At 46.5% G+C, this 18,382-nt stretch overlaps 1 protein-coding gene across 2 annotated transcripts in view; it reads left to right on the top strand.

The window, feature by feature from the left end:
- TSG101 (tumor susceptibility gene 101) overlaps positions 1 to 18,382 on the top strand; it is a 282,331-nt gene that overhangs the window by 182,317 nt on the left and 81,632 nt on the right. For both annotated transcript variants that reach the window (XM_075882468.1, XM_037418098.2), the window contains one exon: positions 4,220 to 4,383. In XM_075882468.1, the coding sequence (XP_075738583.1) occupies positions 4,220 to 4,383 (164 nt within the window). The remainder of the gene's footprint in view (positions 1 to 4,219; positions 4,384 to 18,382) is intronic.

Genomic DNA, 18,382 nt, shown 5'->3' with positions numbered 1-18,382 from the left:
GCGGACGATATCGTCACCTAAATTAGTTAAATAAATGTATGTATGTTGTTTGGTTTGTACCGACTGTGTCTGCTGTGTCCGTTCACTCCAAGAGCGTGGCGTGGTGCTCTCTCACCATTTCGAGACCCCACAGTGCTTGGGACCAGGAGCAAGACTGGAGAGCGAATAGACGTGTGAGGAAAATGGCCGAGTCAGGGCGGGCTGCTTCTTCAACTCATCAAAACTTTGACATGAAGGGACAAGTTCCACAACGGTGGCAGGATTATGGGCCAGGAGCATCTGAAATGCGCCATCATTGATCCCTTTGAGGATGTGCTGAATCTTGCACGACTCAGGCATGGTGGGGTTCACATGGTTGCAAAGATCAACAATGCTTTCGATGTAACCGGTGAATGATTTTGATTGCTTCTGTGCGCGAGTCCGCAAGCGTTGTTCGACCATGGACTTGTGGATAGGGAGTCGGCCGAAAACATCAGCAAACGAAGTCTATAAAACGTACCATGTCGGTATGTCGTTTTTGTGGTTGTTATACCACATTTAGGCAATGTCAGCGAGCTAAAAGGTGACGTTGTCCGCGTCATCCCACTTGTTGTTAGCGCTCACCAGTTTGTAGTTGGTGAACCAGTCTTCGACACCGGTCTTATCAGCTCTGCTGAAGACCGTGGACTCGCAAGCGAAGAATGCCGGGGGTGCTGGAGGACAGAGTGGAAGAGCTAGATTGCGCGTTGTTGTCTGCCATGATGGGAGGTAGCGTTTTGTTGCGCAGCTCCAGGTTCAGGCGACGGCAAATGCCAGAACCCAGGTTCAGGCGACAAGGAATGGCAGCACCTTCACCAATTGTAAAGGGGTTTATTGATGTGTGTTGCGACGGTGGCTCTACAATTAAAACACAATCGGAACTGAGCAGCGTTTAGGGACATGCTGGTGACAATCAGTACGAGGCGAGCGAGAAAGCCAAGAACCCAGTTCCCAAGCGTTGGCAATGCTGCTTTCGACGATGCATTTTCTTGGTCACATATGTGACATATATAATTTGAATTCAATTTGAAATTAATTGAACAGTATCACTGTTTGCTTCAAACTTGGAATTTATTATTTGCTCGAGTCTAGTTAAAACTGTTGTTTGTCAAATCAAATGCCATGCGTTTTTCTGCCATAATTGATTACCGTATTTGCTCACAGCTTTGAGCACCCATAATAAACACTGTTTTGGCGTGCACAATAATTTTCTTTTGCCATGTGTTTACAAGATTGAAGTGGTGCATCATCATTGGCACTCCATGGGGAAATGGTAACGTGCACACCAGCAAAAAAATCTGTTTCATCGTTGTATGATGGCACTGACACTGTCCTCTGCTGCTGTAGTAAATCTAGCAGATTGTGAGTGCCTTGTGTACAACCGGTAGTTTAACCTCCATGTATTCTCCTTCCTTTCTGTTTGTTTCCTTCCTTCCTCTTGTGCCCTAAACAGAGCAGCACTGGGAGTGTTCATTCATTCATTTTTATTTTCTTAAGGACTCCACTCGGGGGTATTACATAAGGGGTGGATACACAGGAAAAGAGAACATTTGAACACGTTAGTTTTCGCAGCATAGGTGATTTGTAAGATTTGTCGCGAAGGATGATGAGCAGGTGGTTGAAGCAATGGAGCAGGGAAGGTCATTCCAATCCTTGACGGCGCGGGGAAAAAAAAGAAGCGGAAAAAGTGGCAGTTCTATTACGATAACGGGACACTTGAAGTGGATGGCTTGTGCGGTGTGAAATGTATGTCGGGGGGAAGATGTAAGGAGCTGCATTGAGAGAAGCATGAAAAAATTTATGAAAAAGAGAAAGGGTGGCGATAGGGCGGCGAACAGAGAGGGGTGATAAACTGGATTGTGCTTTCAAGGATGAAATACTGATGTCGTATGAGTACTGGGAGTGAATGAATCGAGCGGCGCGATTTTGGACAGATTCGAGGTCGTTAATGAGGTATGTTTGGGGCGGGTTCCATATGGGGGAGGCATATTCGAGTTTCGATCTGATGAGGGACTGATATGCTAGCAACTTCACATGTTTTGGTGCATGACGTAGGTGACGCTTCAAGAAGCCCAGAGTTTTATTTGCCGATGAAATGACGTTAGTAATATGCGCATTCCAAGTGAGATCGCAATACAATGTGACATCTAGATACTTGTAGGATGGTTGTGATTGCACAGGGACGTTGGCGATATGATATGAAAAAATGAAAGGATTCTTACGGCGGGTAAACGTAACAAGTTTGCATTTGTTAGGGTTAAGAAACAAAAGCCAATTATTGCACCAACTTTGAATGTGGTTAAGATCGTTGTGGAGAAGATTTTGGTTGTGAGTGTTAGTTACTGTCCGATAGATTACACAGTCATCTGCAAACATGCGGATTTTGCAGGATACGCTGAGGGGTAAGTCGTTGATGTATATCAGAAACAGGAGGGGGCCAAGAACTGAACCTTGAGGTACGCCTGATGTTACTTTGAGGTAAGCAGAAGATTTATTATTGACATGCACAAACTGAGAATGGTTAGTTAGAAATGCTTTGATCCAATTTAGTATACTTGGGTCTAAGTTTAACTGGGATAGTTTTAGCATTAGTCATTGGTGGGGTACTGTGTCGAATGCCTTTGCGTAATCTAGAAAGATTGCGTCAGTTTGTAAGTTGTTGTCAAGGTTAGCATGCAGATCGTGAAGAAATATTGCTAGTTGTGTTTCGCAGGAGAATCTTTTCCTAAAACCATGCTGGCTGGGGTGAAAAAAGTTGTTGGAATCTAGAAAGTTTACAATCTGAGAGTAGATGACATGTTCCATGATTTTGCATGGGACGCTTGTTAAAGAAATGGGACGGTAGTTCAATGGACAGTTCTTATCACCTGATTTGTAGATGGGAACAACCTTGCCCATGTTCCAGTCATCTGGAAGAATGCCTGTGGAGAGCGACTGCGCATACATCAAGCACAAAAATGGGGCGATGGTGTCATGGATATTTTTTAACACTTTTGAGTCGATATCATCGACGCCACCTGATGAGGGCAGTTTCATGTTTTGAATAATACTTGAAATACCACCTGCGCAAAAAACAATTGAGCACATAGAGGATGTCAACAGCACCGGGGCAGGAGAGGAAGGTACGCTAGATTCGTTAGTAAACACAGATGAAAATGCGCTGTTAAAAGTGTCAGCACATTGATCATCTGAGTGCATGTGACCAGAATCATTAGTAAGGTGGATGGTGCTGGTAGGCCGAGGGTTCACTATCTGCCAGAATTTACGTGTGTTATCGGTTAGCATGCCTGGTAAATCCTGGTTCAAAAACGTATATTTTGCGTTACTAATAGCGGTAGTATATTCTTTTTCGGCTGCGTTGTATTTCGCCCAAGCTTCGGGCGTTTCGTTTGCTTTTGCTGCGCGAAAAAGGCTCTTTTTTCTATTCGCTAGTCTCTTTAGTTTGTTTGTAAACCAGGGTTTCTGCGGCGTGCTACAGAATGATGTTGTGGGGATAAATTTGATAGTGTCTATATCTATTAGAGCGAACATGCAAGCTGTGCCCTCCAGTGGCTACTTGCAGCGCCTTTAAGCGTAAGCTACCACAGCCTCTTGTCGCTGCATCTAGGGGTGAGCCGTGGTTGATATGCAGCTAGCTACAACCACTTCAATGCAATTAAGCAAAAGGCCAGGGCAGGTATTTAGTGTGGGGAAGCTCTACTTTCATGCATAATGCTTCGGCTTATTTAGACTACAGCGTCCAGCCATTTGAACTTTTCTTGGTGGATAGTCGTTTAAGTCCCTCGTCATCAGCGACACTTGTCAATACTCAGTGAACTGAGCATGATCAGAAATGTGGAAACACTACTGAGAAGTGCTTTCACTGACTCTCCGTGGACAACCTTTGGATTGTCATCGAGAAGGAGGGGCTTAGATCAATGGCAATTCCCTTCCAACATGAGTGGCAGCTGTTACGGCCACAAATCTCATAGATTGTGAGAACTGAGAATCACAAAAAGGCACAGTTTTTCTGAGTATAAAAAGGCACAGTTTTTTTTAGTGCTCTTGCCCACTCACGTCTCTGAACGGTGCATTGTTTTTAAGTAATGAAATGTTCTGCCACAGTGTTTCCACACATCCCTGTTGAGAAAGCTGTGGTTGCTGGCTGATGATTTGTGCTTGCTTGACATTGCAAGGAATGTGTTCTCTTGGTGCCCCATAGCTCCGGCAAGCGGTGCTGCATCGGCCTCTTCCAACCCCATAAGTGGAGCCGGCATGCCCTCTTACCCGGTCTTCCCCTCTGTTGCGCCTGCGGCATATCCACCGTACCCCACGTCGGGCCCCACCGCGGCCAGCACAAGCTACCTTTACCCACCAGCCACCACTGTAAGTTATCGCACCGTCAGTACTTTCAGCTGCTTAGTGTTAATATCACAATGAGCTTGTCTAAAGCCAAATTTAATAATTGGTATCTCTTTAACAGAAGTGCCCTATATGTCCTGAAAATGTCTTTAGTTCTTTATCAACTCAGGTGAAACTTGCTGAGTTTATGTATATTTGTGCGGAGATTGCAAATGTGCAGTTATTTTTCTAGTGCCTATAATATTGTGGGCATTTGTTATGCCCTTCTTCTCATCTGTACATTATTATAATCATCGTCATCAGCCTGGCTCTCTGTCCTCATATTCACCGGTTGTAATCTCTATCATCATTTTGTGTATGCGGGTTCTGCCTCAGGCTGTCTGTTCACTGCTGAGTCCTCGGGCTGAATACGTAAACTCTGTCTCAATCCGGACGTCATACCCAGAATATGCCCACAATATGTAGTTTTTAGACTGTAGTAGAACCGAAAGGCGAGCTTGTTGTAGCTTATCGTCACGGGAGTCGTGATGTCAAAAAAGGGAGCAGACTGTAGGTTGAAGATTATACTGTTTATTCAGCCAAACTTGCGGTCATATATAAAGAAAGTCGGATTACAACAAGACGCGAGCACTGATACCGGCGAGAAGATCGTCGGCATTTATGCACTTGCCATTGAATATTCTAGCATCGCTACGGCGGCGTAGGTTCCAGAATAATCTGAAATGTTTCACAAAGTGGGCGAGCCAGTAAACAGGCTCCGACTTTTTTTTACACATCCCATACAAGCTTGGCAATTCGTAGATTAGACCGCATCGATCACGTTTTCTGAATATTACAGCGCTTCGCGCCAAGCAGAGTCTGTATATTGAAAACGATTCCCGCCCATTTTTCCTATGCCTGACCGACCCCCTTGCCTGTGGAGTGACGTCAACTCAGCGATCGGCAACGTGACGTAGCATGCAGCTCACCGAAGCAGCTCGCTGATTGGTCTAAATCAGGTGTGAAAAAACAGTAGTAAAGTGAACGTCAGTTCCTGTTCCCACCCACAGCTACGAAACTGCCCCTTGTTTCTTGGCACTGCTGTGAAAGAACCAGCTTTGCAGTTGTCACGTGCACGTGTACACTTGTTGCTAAACTACAGCACCTGTGCGCACATACGAACATACTTCGCCCTTGACATGAGTTACATGGGTAAAAAGCGTTGCTCGGTCGTCGGCCGCAAATCGAGCGACTGGACGCTGAAGAAGCATCGGCACCGGGTGTCTCGCAATGGGGCCCTGCGTGCTGCATGGCTGAAGCAAATCGGCCATCCAGCGACGTAGGTCGGGGACCTGATCAACACTTCACACCTGACGCTCACATTCACAACTGACGCTTACACTGTTGACCCGCGACTGGTGCGGCAAACGGTAAACAAACAACCATGCTTTGCAGCAAGAAGAACTGCATTGTAACTGATCGAGTACGCTGATGACGTCAATCGCTGACGTTGTGTCACGCGCCGAAGTAAAGTCACGACGATGGGCTACGCCTTCCCCTTCTTGGAAGGGAGAAGGGGGACGAGGCTCTGCAAAAATTTGAAACCAGCTTAGACCGATGTTCTAACCCCTGTAAGTAACTTCCTTAATATAGCACTTATTCACAAAATTCTTGCGGCAGCGTGTTCGCAAAGAAAAACTGCAAATATATATATTTTTTATTTTTGGACCTCAGAGCTGTTTACGGGCTCTTTAACAAAATGATCTGCCATAATCGTGAACCTTCTGGAATTTCAGACAGGCTTTGTAGCCGAAACCCGAATGAAACGTAAGTGTATATAAAAAACACACGTGGCATTGCTCCCCTCTGAAGAAGAATCGTCTTGATGCCTAAAACTGAACACCAGGGAGAAACAAACTAACAATAAAGCAAGGAAAACACACAATAATAAATAAGCACAAACAATAAGGTAGAATAATAAAAAAAAAACAAAGAACACAGTCCTTCAGTTCGTTAAAGCACATGAAAAACTTGAGGTGCACGACATGAACTGCTTCAGGTCGTGCACGCCGTTGTTGAGAGTTCGTGATGCCATCGAGGACAACTTCATAGTCGAGTGTACCGAGACGTCGAACTACCCAGTATGGTCCGAAGTACCTTCACAGAAGTTTTTCTCTGAGGCCACGTCGACGTATTGGCGTCCATATCCAAATGCGGTCGCCAGGCTGGTATTTCACCAAGTGTGGTCGAAGATTGAAACGGTGGCTGTCGGTCCTCTGTTGTTTCTTGGCACGCTGAGGGCGTGCTGAGGGGCTTCATTGGCGCGCTGAGTGTAGACAGTCACACCAAGGTTTTCTTCGTCGGCGACGTTTGGTAGCATGGCGTCGAGCATCGTGGCCGTGTTCCTTCCATAGACTAACATGTATGGCGACATCTGCATTGTCTCCTGTGCCACTGTGTTGTATGCAAAGGTCACGAAAGGAAGGATGGCGTCCGACGGCCATGTTGACATCAACGTCCATGGCCAAGATGTCGGCGCTTGTCTTGTTTGGCTGCTCGGTGAGGCCCTTGGTCTGTGGGTGGTACGCTGTAGTCCAGCAGTGGCTTGTCTGGCTGTATGCCAAGATCACCTGTGTTAACTCTGCAGTAAAGGTTCTACTTCTGTGAGTGATGAGGACCTCTGGTGCTCCATGACGCAGGACGATGTCTTCAATGAAGAACTTCGCTATCTCGGCTGCACTGCCTCTAGGCAGGGCCCTTGTTTCGGCGTAGCGGGTAAGGTAGCCGGTGGCAACAACGATCCATTTATTCCTGCAAGTCGACTTAGTAGGCTTGTGCGAATATTCGAATGAATAGGTGAGTATTCGAATTTGCTTCGATTCGAATTTAAATTATAGAACATTTTCGAAGTATTCGCAATAAACAAATAATTGTACATTAGTCCGCCTGTAAAGGTGGTTTCACTGTAATGTAGTAGTGCAAAGCCGTGAAAGCATCTACTCAGAAGAAATTTGCTTTGCCACAAAGCCCCTCTTCATATTTAAAGGGGCCCTGCAACAATTACTGAGCATGGTCAGAAAACACTGCCGATCGGTAGTCGAGGCAACCAAAAACACGCGAGGCAAGTATTATAGGGCAGCACGTGGCCTGAAATTCACGAGTTTTCAAAGCTAAAAATTGCTCTCTTTCCTCGGCAAATGACACGCCAAGCTCAAAAATCACTTGTCACAGCCAAGAAAGAAAATACGGCTCTGGTCACAATCATTGGCTGATTTGAGCATGGCGCCCTCGTGTTATCGGACCGCCGCATGAGGCCGCCGCTTGTCCACAAATACGTGCAGGATCGCACTGAAAGACCTCGTATTTGAGGAAAAAAGAGAGAGAAAAAATGCTCAGTCACTAGGCACTTATGATATTTTTTTCTTTTCCCGTGCCATCCTTCTCTACTTAGCTTCCAGCTCTTTTGAAGGGTCGAGAATGGAGAATGCAATTGCAGCATGCGACAAATTTTTGTAACTCGGCTCGTACTGGACTGATTCTACAAACTTTGCGGCGGTAAATTTGTGAGGCGACAAGCATGTTTACTGGCTCCATGGATACTTGAAAAAGTGTTGCAGGGCCCCTTTAAAGGAACATGTTACCCTCAAATCAATTATTCATTTTATTAAGCTTGTTATGATGGTTTATATGATTTAAGTATAACAAATGTTAAAATGTTATGTATCTTGCAGGTTATCACTCGGATCCTACCGAAACTACCAATCAAGGTTGTTTCGACTTCCTTTCAATGAAAAAAAAAGGCATCTGCATAGAGCACCTATTTCAATTCAAAAGAAGTATCGTGCAGGTTAGTTAGGTTATGATAAATATTCCCTTTTTTTTAAATGTCATACATGCTATTCGAACTCGATTCGAAATTATTCGACCAAAATCACTATTCGCTTCGAATTCACTTCGACCCTGAAATTCACTATTCGCACAAGCCTACGACTTAGGAAACGGTCCTAGTAGGTCCATACCGATTTGCTGGAATGGTCGGTGAGGTGGTTCGATCAGATGAAGGAAGCCTACTGGTCTTGTCGAAGGTGTCTGTTGTCGTTTACAGTCTCAGCATGTGCTGACGTAACGAGTGACATCGACGGCAAGTCGTGGCCAATAGTATTTTTCCTGTATTCTCGTGAGCGTATGGGAAACACCGAGGTGTCCAGCCGTCGGGTCGTCGTGTAGGGCCGGAAGGACCTCTAGTATCACTGCTGAGGGAACACGAGAAGGTGTTTAGCTCGAAGAGGCGAGTTCTTCTTTATTAGAACTTCATTTTTCACGAAGAATGACACAAGTCCTCTCTTGAATACCTTTGGAACAGTGGCGCCTTTATCCTCGAGGAATTCCATCGGGCTCTTGAGTTGAGAGTCAGCTCGTTGTCACACTGCGAAGTCGTCGGCACTTATGTTTCCTAAGAAGCAGTCATCATACAGGTCGTGCGGCGGATGTGGTTCATTGAGGCACGAGACAGTCGGCGTTAGACAACGTTTTTAGATACTATCAGTCGGGTAAGCGCGGCAAGTCGTCTTAGGAGCGGTCCCCTCCCGTATCCCACGCAGGAACGGCGCTGCTGTCGCTTTTAGATTGGCGAAGGAGCGCCCTCTGCTACCTCTGCATGCGAAACAGCGGGAAATTCATTTTCAAATTCGCAGATTCTAGCTAAAGCAGCTAGATGAGGGCCGAATGAATACTACTTAGTGATAAATAAGGGCCGTGCCTGTACCCAAAAAAAGTATGATCATTTCTTTGCCTGCAATTTGTGAGTGAAGGGACCAGCGAGTGACACACCGGGCACCGGGCCTTTGCCTTTCTTCCCCCCTCCTCTCCCCCCCAAAAATCTTTCCGCTATTGTTTACAGAGCAAAAAGTGACACTCGACCCCACTTGTCTGCCCGGCACCCTCTTAAGATTAAGGTGGTGCCCCCCCCCAAAAAACAAAGAAATGCTGCCTGTGCCTCTGTAATAAATAGAGTTCATCTGCGCCTTCAGGTTGTAGACGACTCTGAGCGAACGAGCCTGTTGTAATTACACATTGTATAAATTGCCTGTAAGAATATATTTAGAAAGGTTTGTGAGTCTTTTTTAACAGCTAAGTAAAAATACACAGGCCACACGAGCTGTCCTGTGCGAATTATCGCCACAATCTGAGCTTGCAAGCCTCTCAGCTGGCACAGCTCACATAAATGGTATAATTTTTTTGTGAAGATGTATTTCATACACAGTTTGTTTGGATTGTAGATGAAATTATCTGAGGAGTTAGGGGAAGGGCTTCTAAAATGATAGAAGAATAAATAAGAAAAAATAGAAAGCAGTGCGATAGATGACATACAGCCAGAATTTAAAGGACTTTTATTTGAAAAAGCTCTTTCGCAATTGGTTTTCACATGTGACACGATGATCAAGCGTGCTTGAGTGAATTAGCAGTAGGATAGTTAACATGCCAGCCTGTAGCGAGCCGGCTGTCGAAGTAGCTATGCCTCCAAGGAAAACACTTGCGATCGGCGGCACTTCGAACTCCAAATAAACCTGGAGTTGTCAGTGCCTGGATAGTGAGAAGCCTTCCTGGTGACGGTCAAGATCAAGATTTCGAATCCGAGGACCTAATCTCTTGCTGCGAGCACATAGTAGGCGGAAACGTCAAAATTCCATGTGGTGGATTGGCACTTAAGCCCGGTGTTCTACATTAAAATTTTCCGAATATTCCTGCACACCTGTCTTCATCAGCGGCATTAAAGCGCAAAAGCAAACCCCCAAAACTATAGAAGAAACCCCGAATTTCCAGGGCCGTGTGTTGGCAATTGGTGGCGATGTGCCTCATGTTAACATAGAGTACAGCGATGTTGACGAGGTTGCTGGCGTCCCCTTTAATCCAGAGTTATGTCCAAAGGTAGCAACTTGGTTGCCTGCAGTACAACAAGACCGAAGAAAGTTCCAATCCGAAAATGCCCAGCTTATCCAAGATTCTTTTTTTTTTCAAAGTTGTTCAAAACAAAGGTATTGTTCAAATCGCCCAGGCAGGAGTGGTACCGAAAGACTTCACCTTTGTCCTCAGTTGTGAAAGGAAGCTTTTTCCCTCATGCGCATACAGCAAACATGGTTTGGGAAACCAGCTGAAACTCGCGAGCTTGCAGATGTTATCAACTTTTCTCAGTCATGTTGATCACCTGAAGATATGCACGGGCTGTCATAGCCGCTTATTCTCGTCCATTTCGATCGAAACATCAGGCGTGAAGATCCAGGATCTATGGAGCAGCGTTTTTGAACTGTCCTTGAAAGACGTATGCCGACCATGCAAGAACACAAGGAAGAGTTGGCGAGCTCGCTAGAAAAAAAAATGAAGTGTACAAAACCCACGAAGCTTCAGGGTTATTAGGGCTACAGTTTTTCAAGGAGAAGTGACGAACCAACCACATTCGGAAAATGAAACCATAGCTTTCGAAAAATTCTACCAGTCAGGTGGACTGTCTAATAACTGGCTTTCCTCCAGCACAAAAACCCATGCTCATGAGCGAAACCTTTCTGAACCCCTATTGGCTAGGCATTTCCTTGATAATTTATTTGTTTAAGGCGTGATTATGTCGGCAGAGGCAGTATGTAACCCATAGGTGGCAGCAGGGCTCGATATTTTAAGGAGCAGGCAAGTAATCAGCCACTTGTTTTCGTAGTGCTACCGTCCGGTTGACTTCGTTTTGAAGCTTTCAACGCAGCACAAAGAGTGAATTAAAAAAAATTGGCAGCATAATCACGGGGCGAATGAGGGAGAGTGGGGCGAAGCATCCGTCCGTCCATTCGTTCTTGGTTTTGTCCGTCCATGCGTCTGTCTATGTGACCGTCTGTGCGTCCATCTTCCCGTTCGTGTATTCGCACGTTCATCCGTGCGTCTGTCCCTGCGTTCGTCCATGCATCCGCCCCTGCGTCTGTTCATGCATCTGCGTCTGTCCATGCATCTGTCTGTGTGTCCGTTCGTCCATCTAGTCAACACTTTAAGTACCACCATCTCGCATCTTTTCATTATATATTCCGCATATAGAAGCACCGCTAATTTGCGGACATTCCAAGAACTAAACGAGAAGTGGCACACGCACACTTTCTTACGGCTTGCGCTTCATGTCTACTTCTTGCCTTTAACCACCTCGAGTTCATGGTATAATGGTATACACTAGCTCACTGTATTCATGGCACTGCGGCCCAACGCTCGCTAAAGCTTTCTAAAACCAAGGAGGTTACGCCCAGCAAGTATAACGTAGCAACCCTTTCTTGTCATATAGTGCTCAATGTACGTGCCAATGGCTTCTAATGGGGAATGAGAGACAGGAGAATTCGGCTTCTAGTTAACGCGCACACTGCGAATTTTTTATTGTTCAACAACGCACAGGAGAAATCTCCCTCCGGCCTCACCTTGCAGGTCAAAGCGTAAGACATGTTACGTACTACGACGAGGGATGAATGGGTGCCGCTCTAAGGAGCTTGGTCCCTAAAAAACGCCAGGCCTGTGCAGTAGGCACAGCACTGTCACAGCGACAGCTAGAAGAGCGGCCTTTCAGAGCCTTTTCAAAACACTCATTGAACTACTGCAAGCGCACTTGCTTGGTACCCACTGGGGCAATAATAATAAACTTTTGGGTAGTAGGCCTGCATTCGCTTTTCTATTTTTCGTCATTCTTCTGAGGAGCACGGTATCCGCTAAACACTTGAAAGGAATTTTGTGCCAATTGTCCATGCAGTGGCTGACGACGATGAGGAAATATGACTGAAGTGGGCATGCGCCACAGTTAATAGGGGAACAAGAACAAGCTTTTGTGATGATTTGGATCATTAGACGGCCCACTTGTTATGTCATTCGCATTGTGCGACGACTGGTTGTTCTTTTGCTGCTGTAAAACGCTTTTTAAGTCGTATTAACGCGATTTTTTTCTCGACATCAAGCCTGCCTAAGGCAAGTTTGACGAGTCACAAGCACCTGTGTACCTCAGTGGGAGAATATTGGGCTGGCACCCAGCGTACTCGGGTTCAAGCCCCAGTGTGTTATTGGTGCAGGGTTTTTTTTCTATTTTCGCGCAATGTGGTATAAACACTGGTGGCGGCAACGGTGCCTGCGGTGGCGCCGACGGCGAACAAGTGCGCGTGACCTGAAAAGTCATCCCATAACAGCTTTCGTTGTAAAAAATCTTCCTGGATAAGCTGACATTCCAGGATTGGAACATGTTCTGTCTTCTAATGCAGGGAACTAAGTTGCTATTTTTCGACACAACTGAGGACTGGAGGAGACGCTAGTAGCTTTGTCAACGTCGCTGTTTTTCATGTGAACGCCTGTCACATCGCCTCCACTTGTCGACACACGGCCCTCAAAATTCTTGGTTTCTCTAAGTTTGGACGGTGCACTTCGATGATTCCTTTTGCACTTTGTTGCTGCTGGTTTGGGCAAGAGCGCACGGATACTCGGGAATATTCGAGGAACAGCAGGTGGCTTAGGTGTCCACCTACTACTTGGAATTTTCATGTTTCCCCGTACGATGTGCTCGTAGCAAGTGATTAGGTCCTTGAATTCGAAATGTAAATCGGAGATGTATGTCTTGACTGTCACCTAGAAGGCTTTTCGTAGAATAGCAGATGTTCAGGCCTTGAGAACTGCAGGGTAATTTGTGGGTTTGAAGAAGTGCCGCAGATCGCAAGTGTTTTCCTGGGAGGCATTGTCACTTCGACAGCCCTGTGCACCGCAGGTCGGCATGTTTACTATGTTAAAACTGCTAATTCACTCAAACATGCTTGATTGTCATGTAACATATTGAATACAATTTGCGATGACCAAACTCTAACCTTCAAACTCCGGCTGCTGTGGTCTGAGCAAGCAAAGTAAAAAAAAAACACTCATTGCTGTCGTGGGAAGCTTGCGGCAGCTCAATCTCAACGCTATGCAAGGCTGCCCCTTGGAGGGGGTTCGAGTCGGTGCTGCCTCCGGAGCGCGCTTTTCCAACTGACAATTGGTGTGTAGGGCTGGAGCGCCGCAAAGCCGGCGGAGAGGCCCAGCGACCGGCGAGTGACGACATGCAGACGAACTTAGGCTTGGCTGACCAGAGAATTCTCTCCCGTGTTTATTGCGGTGGCTTTTTAAGGTATGGGAAGAAGGTGATTGGTCTCTGATAAACTGGTCGCATGACAGCAGGTACGCATTGGGTTGGTTGCAGAGAACAGACCTGGTAAAAGCCTAGCTCCACCTTGGGGCATTTACAGGAACTTAGCTCACTCGGGTGCCAGCGCGGCACCAGCAGTCGCGCGACACGTCTCCCCCTGGGAAAATTGCATCTTTATACAATATAAAAAAAAAAGGCCCTCAAGGCATTTGCATAACTACTAGCAGTTCTTCGCACCTCTCAAGTGCGGCGACTAAACATAAGGACTCAAGCCTGACCTAATATAACATGGTCCTAGGAGCAACCCAGAGTAACGGAAATAAAATACACTTTGCCGACACATAACACAAGTGCCAACTTGCACTCTTCAATGAACTGCATGAACATGCACTGGTCTTCTGCAGCTATACTTCATACAGTTGACTACTTTAGTCTGTGACATAGTCCTTCAAGTAGGAGGGGGGCTTGCATGTTCTTTGTGGGCACCACAACCCTGACCCTGCAGGATGACTGAGAAATGCGGCTGTCGGGAGCCGACTTCGAAAACTCGTCCTTATTTCTCCCAGAAGAACTTGGCAGATTGCTGCTGATGAGAGCAGACTCTGAAGATCCATTTCCCGCATCTCCCGCCCCCCATGTTGGAATTTGAAGCATCTACAGTAGGTGAGGAATACCTAGGGCTTCCCTCCTGAAGGCCCGACGAATGGTCCTGAGTCACAGATACTCGAGGGTGCATGTCAGGTGGGACGGAGTCGGGCTAGGTGATAGCTGGTGCAGAGCTGGGCTGGAAAGCCGGGACACTAGGAATGGAGTGTTGAGGGAAGACCTCTGTATTGGAGGGAGAGGGTAAATTGCTAAAAAGTCATTGTGAATAAATAGGAAATGTGCATCAGGGATCGGTGCAGACTGAGGCATTAATTGAAGAGATGTTGCGGTCACATGTGGGATGATGGGCTAACCTCCTGTACAGACAATTGCCATTTGCGGCAAACTGCTGCGAAGTAGCTTTTGATACGGCAATATTGGCAGATTTTGTTCCTGGCCGATCAATTTTGTGAAGTTGCCAAGTGTTCGATTTGGCCGCAGTGGAAACGGGCCCAGTGAAGGCTTGGAAGAAGGCTGACCCACTTGTTCGTCGCGAACACCATGCAGGCTCGCTGATGAGCCGGTGTGGCCATGTTGAGGCAGCTGCGCGGCCGGTGAAGCAGTCGAGCTGCCATTTTGCGCTGCTGTGACACGCTGGACCATGCTGCCGGCGCTGCCAAACTGTTTGATTTCGCTGAACGCTGCGTTGGCCCTGTGAAGTGCCTCGAAGTCTCGTCCGAGTTGTTTGGCTTTTTGTAGTGTGAGGGTTTCACCGTATGACAGTAGTTTGGCTCGTACCTCTGCTTTGGTGACTCTGTATTTTTTGGTCCCGAATTCTCTCGTCATAAGGGGTGCCAAGCTTGCCCGTAAGGGCTTTCTCCTTGAGGGCTGTGACGAATTCGAGGAAGGTTTCCCCTGTTAGCTGCTGGCGGGTCGTGAATAAGTGCCGCTTAGCTAGGACGTTCGTTATCTCGGTGAAAAGCTCATCAAGAAATTGGAGTAGCATGTCGTACTCTGTTGGCGTCGTCAATGCCACCGCGCCAGTCTCTCTCGCCGCTGCATCTTTGTTCGTCGTTGACACCGCCGCCGAGCCCGATGTAGTTTGTATAGCATTTGGAACGGCTCGAGCTTCGAGCTGTGCCTTTGTGGCGAAATATTTCCGCTGACCTTCGATGGCGAGTGCGCTGAGGAGCGCTGCCGCTCGTCTGTCATTCGCCCAGCCAACTCTGCCGTCTGCCTTGAGGTGTACTTGGAAAATTCGTTTCCATTTATGCCATGGAATAGAAGGTGCATTGGGCACGTGGAGGATCTGAAGAATGTTGTCAAAGAGGGCAGCCAAGTCTCAGGCTCCACCGTGCGCGGCGACCTGAAGGGTCTTTCAAGTTAGCTAGCCAACACAAGCCGTGGTGGTCGCTCACAACTTTGAAGGGCCTGCCGCAAAGGCAGGAGCGGAACTTTGATGTAGCCCATATGATGACAAGCCACTCCTGTTCTGTTGTATAATAGTTCGCCTCTGCCTTCAAGAGTTACCTGCTAGCATAACAGATGACTCTTTCCAGTCCATCAGTTCTTTGGACAAGAACGGCGCCGAGTCCTACACTGCTTGCACCGGTGTTTATTTCTGTCTCGGCGGACTCGCCGAAATGCGCAAGTGATGGAGGCGTCTGCAGGGGTCGTGTTTTAGTTCCTGAAATGCTTCCTCCTGTGGTATTTCTCAATTGAACTCCACGTCGGACCTGGTAAGGTTAGTGAGCGGTTTGGCAATGCGGACAAAGTTCTTAATGAACTGCCTGTAATACGTGTGTAGGCCAAGAAATCGACACATGGCCTTCTTGTCGGTGGGCGGCGGGAAGTCGGCGATGACGGCTTCCCACCATCGTCGACGTTTCTCCTTACACTTCGCTGCATTTTCGCGTTTCCCCTTACAAGATTGCCGAGTCATGTCGCATTCTCATTTTGGTGTCCTCGGCAATCGGTCCTTATGAAAAACACTATGCCTGTGCGTTAAAATCTACAGATCGTGCATTAAACGTACCGGTGCACTTGCAAACACTACGCAACGAATCAGATCAGTGCGATAAAATAATGCCTCCATGTCGTCACCTGCGCACGCAAAGGAATCAGAACTTGTGAGAATGCGGCCGAAATTTACTAGGGAAAATTCACTTTCTGGGCTTCGACGTATCGCAGAATTCGATATTAACAGATGTCTCGCTGTGCGGGAGTTCATTGTGTACGTGCACCAGTCCAATACTTTTGCTTGAGAAATTCAAGGGGATTTCTCAACTGTTCGATATAGCCAATAATTTGATATATACAGGATCAACTGTATTACTAAAACATACTTGAAAGGCTGCACATGTGGAAAATATGACCAAGAGACAGCCAGCCGCATTGTTAGTTCTGAGTGTTGGGGCATGGGACTGGGGCAGTAGTTTGCATCTATACATAAATTTAAAAATGCTGTATAGTCAGCATCTGTAGACCTGTGGCTCTAACATAAAGAATGTGGGAAAAAATGCAATATAATGGAAAACTGTTTGCCAACTGACTTTTCAAGAAAACTGCTGCTTGGGCGAGTTGGTTCACGATCGAGATAGATTTACCAGCACAAAAATAAAAAAAAGCATTCAGGACATTTGAGTGTTTGTTTCCGTCCTGAATGTTTTGTTTTGTGCTGGTAAATCTATCTTTCTCACTCATGTGGGCTTCGTCACAATATCACAATGCTCAGGAACTCTACTTCAAACGGCAAATACGCCTTTTCCAGGATGCCGCTGCGCATGCGCCTTTCTCTAGCGGAGGAGTCGCGAAATGCCTCCTTGTCTCAAAGGCCTTCGTTCTAGCCATGCCAGTTCTCCCGGCCCCTATCAAACCCCACCAAACGCCAGAGAGCAGCACAGGAAAATAGAAAAGGCAGATTGAAATTTCCGCATGCTTTCGGTTTTCCAGGTACTTGCGTGATGTCTAAAATAGGAGCGACCATAAACCGCTACACGATTGTTACACACACAAACCCTCATTTTTGTTGCAGATGTAAGTCGCCTCTTCTGAATGTAAGAAATGCAAAATGTTTTCTTGACTCTGCATCCAACCGCAACTTTGATAGTCCGCAGTCAAAACCAAAGAAGCTGGCATTCGTTAGGTCTAGCGTGTAGGTTGGAATGTGGCATATGTTTGCAAGGCGCTTGCTGAAGAATCGTGGAAATCGGGTGTAGAAGAGATTGCACTCACAAGCTTTCACTTTTCACTTTCACTTTATTTCCTTAAAGACCCCCGAGGGGGTATTACATAAAGGGTGGGTTAACAAATAAAGTTCTGTTATTTTTTTTTTTTATTGACACGGGTTTTCATTGCGAAAGACGTGCAGACAGTTGGTCGAAAAATGTTGATGGACAGGAAATGGCCACGACGTCGTGGGGAAGATCATTCCAGTCGTTTGCAGTGCGTACAAAAAAGGACATAGAGAAAAAGTGGTCATTCTAATGCATGGACGGGCAACTTGAAGTGGATGTCGAGTGCGGTGATATATGCGGGCTGGTGGAACAGTGTAAGGATGACGGAATGGGCTGTGAAAAATTTTCTGAAACAGGTAGAGGCTGGAAATGCGACGGCGAACGTCAAGGTTTAAAAGAGCAGATTCTTTTTTGAGGGATGATACACTAATATTATACGAATACGAAGAATGAATGAACCTAGTAGCACGGTTTTGAACTGCCTCAAGTGAGTCGATGAGATATGCTTGGTGTGGGTTCCAGATTTCAGAGGCATATTCCAATTTAGAGCGAACAAGGGATTTGTAGGCCTGTAACTTGACGTCCTGCGGGGCGTGCTGAAGGTGACGTTTCAGAAAACCTAGGGATTTGTTTGCAGATGATATAATGTTGGTAACATGCAGGCGCCAGTTCAGATCATTGCACAGGGCGACACCGAGATACTTATATGATTGCACGTGTTCGAGGGCGACGTTAGCGATTGAGTAAGGGAACAAAGAGGGGTTGCTACAGCGGTGGAAAGAGACCGTTTTACATTTGTTAGGGTTAAGTTTCATAAGCCAGCTTTCACAACAGTCCTGCACGTGGTTAAGGTCATCTTGAATAGCGGTTTGATCTGTCGGGTTAGTGATTGAGTGATAGATTACACAGTCGTCAGCAAACAAACGGATACTGGAGGAGACATGCGAAGCTAAATCATTAATATAAATTAAGAAGAGAAGGTCACCAAGAACGGAGCCTTGGGGGACACCTGATGTTACTGGAAGGGGGTTAGAGGGCACGTCATCAATTG

Source organism: Rhipicephalus microplus, unplaced genomic scaffold (genome assembly GCF_043290135.1).
Source record: "Rhipicephalus microplus isolate Deutch F79 unplaced genomic scaffold, USDA_Rmic scaffold_12, whole genome shotgun sequence".
Taxonomy (NCBI): domain Eukaryota; kingdom Metazoa; phylum Arthropoda; class Arachnida; order Ixodida; family Ixodidae; genus Rhipicephalus; species Rhipicephalus microplus.
The sequence above is the reverse complement of the archived record's forward strand: the minus strand, read 5'-3'. Positions and strand labels throughout refer to the sequence as shown.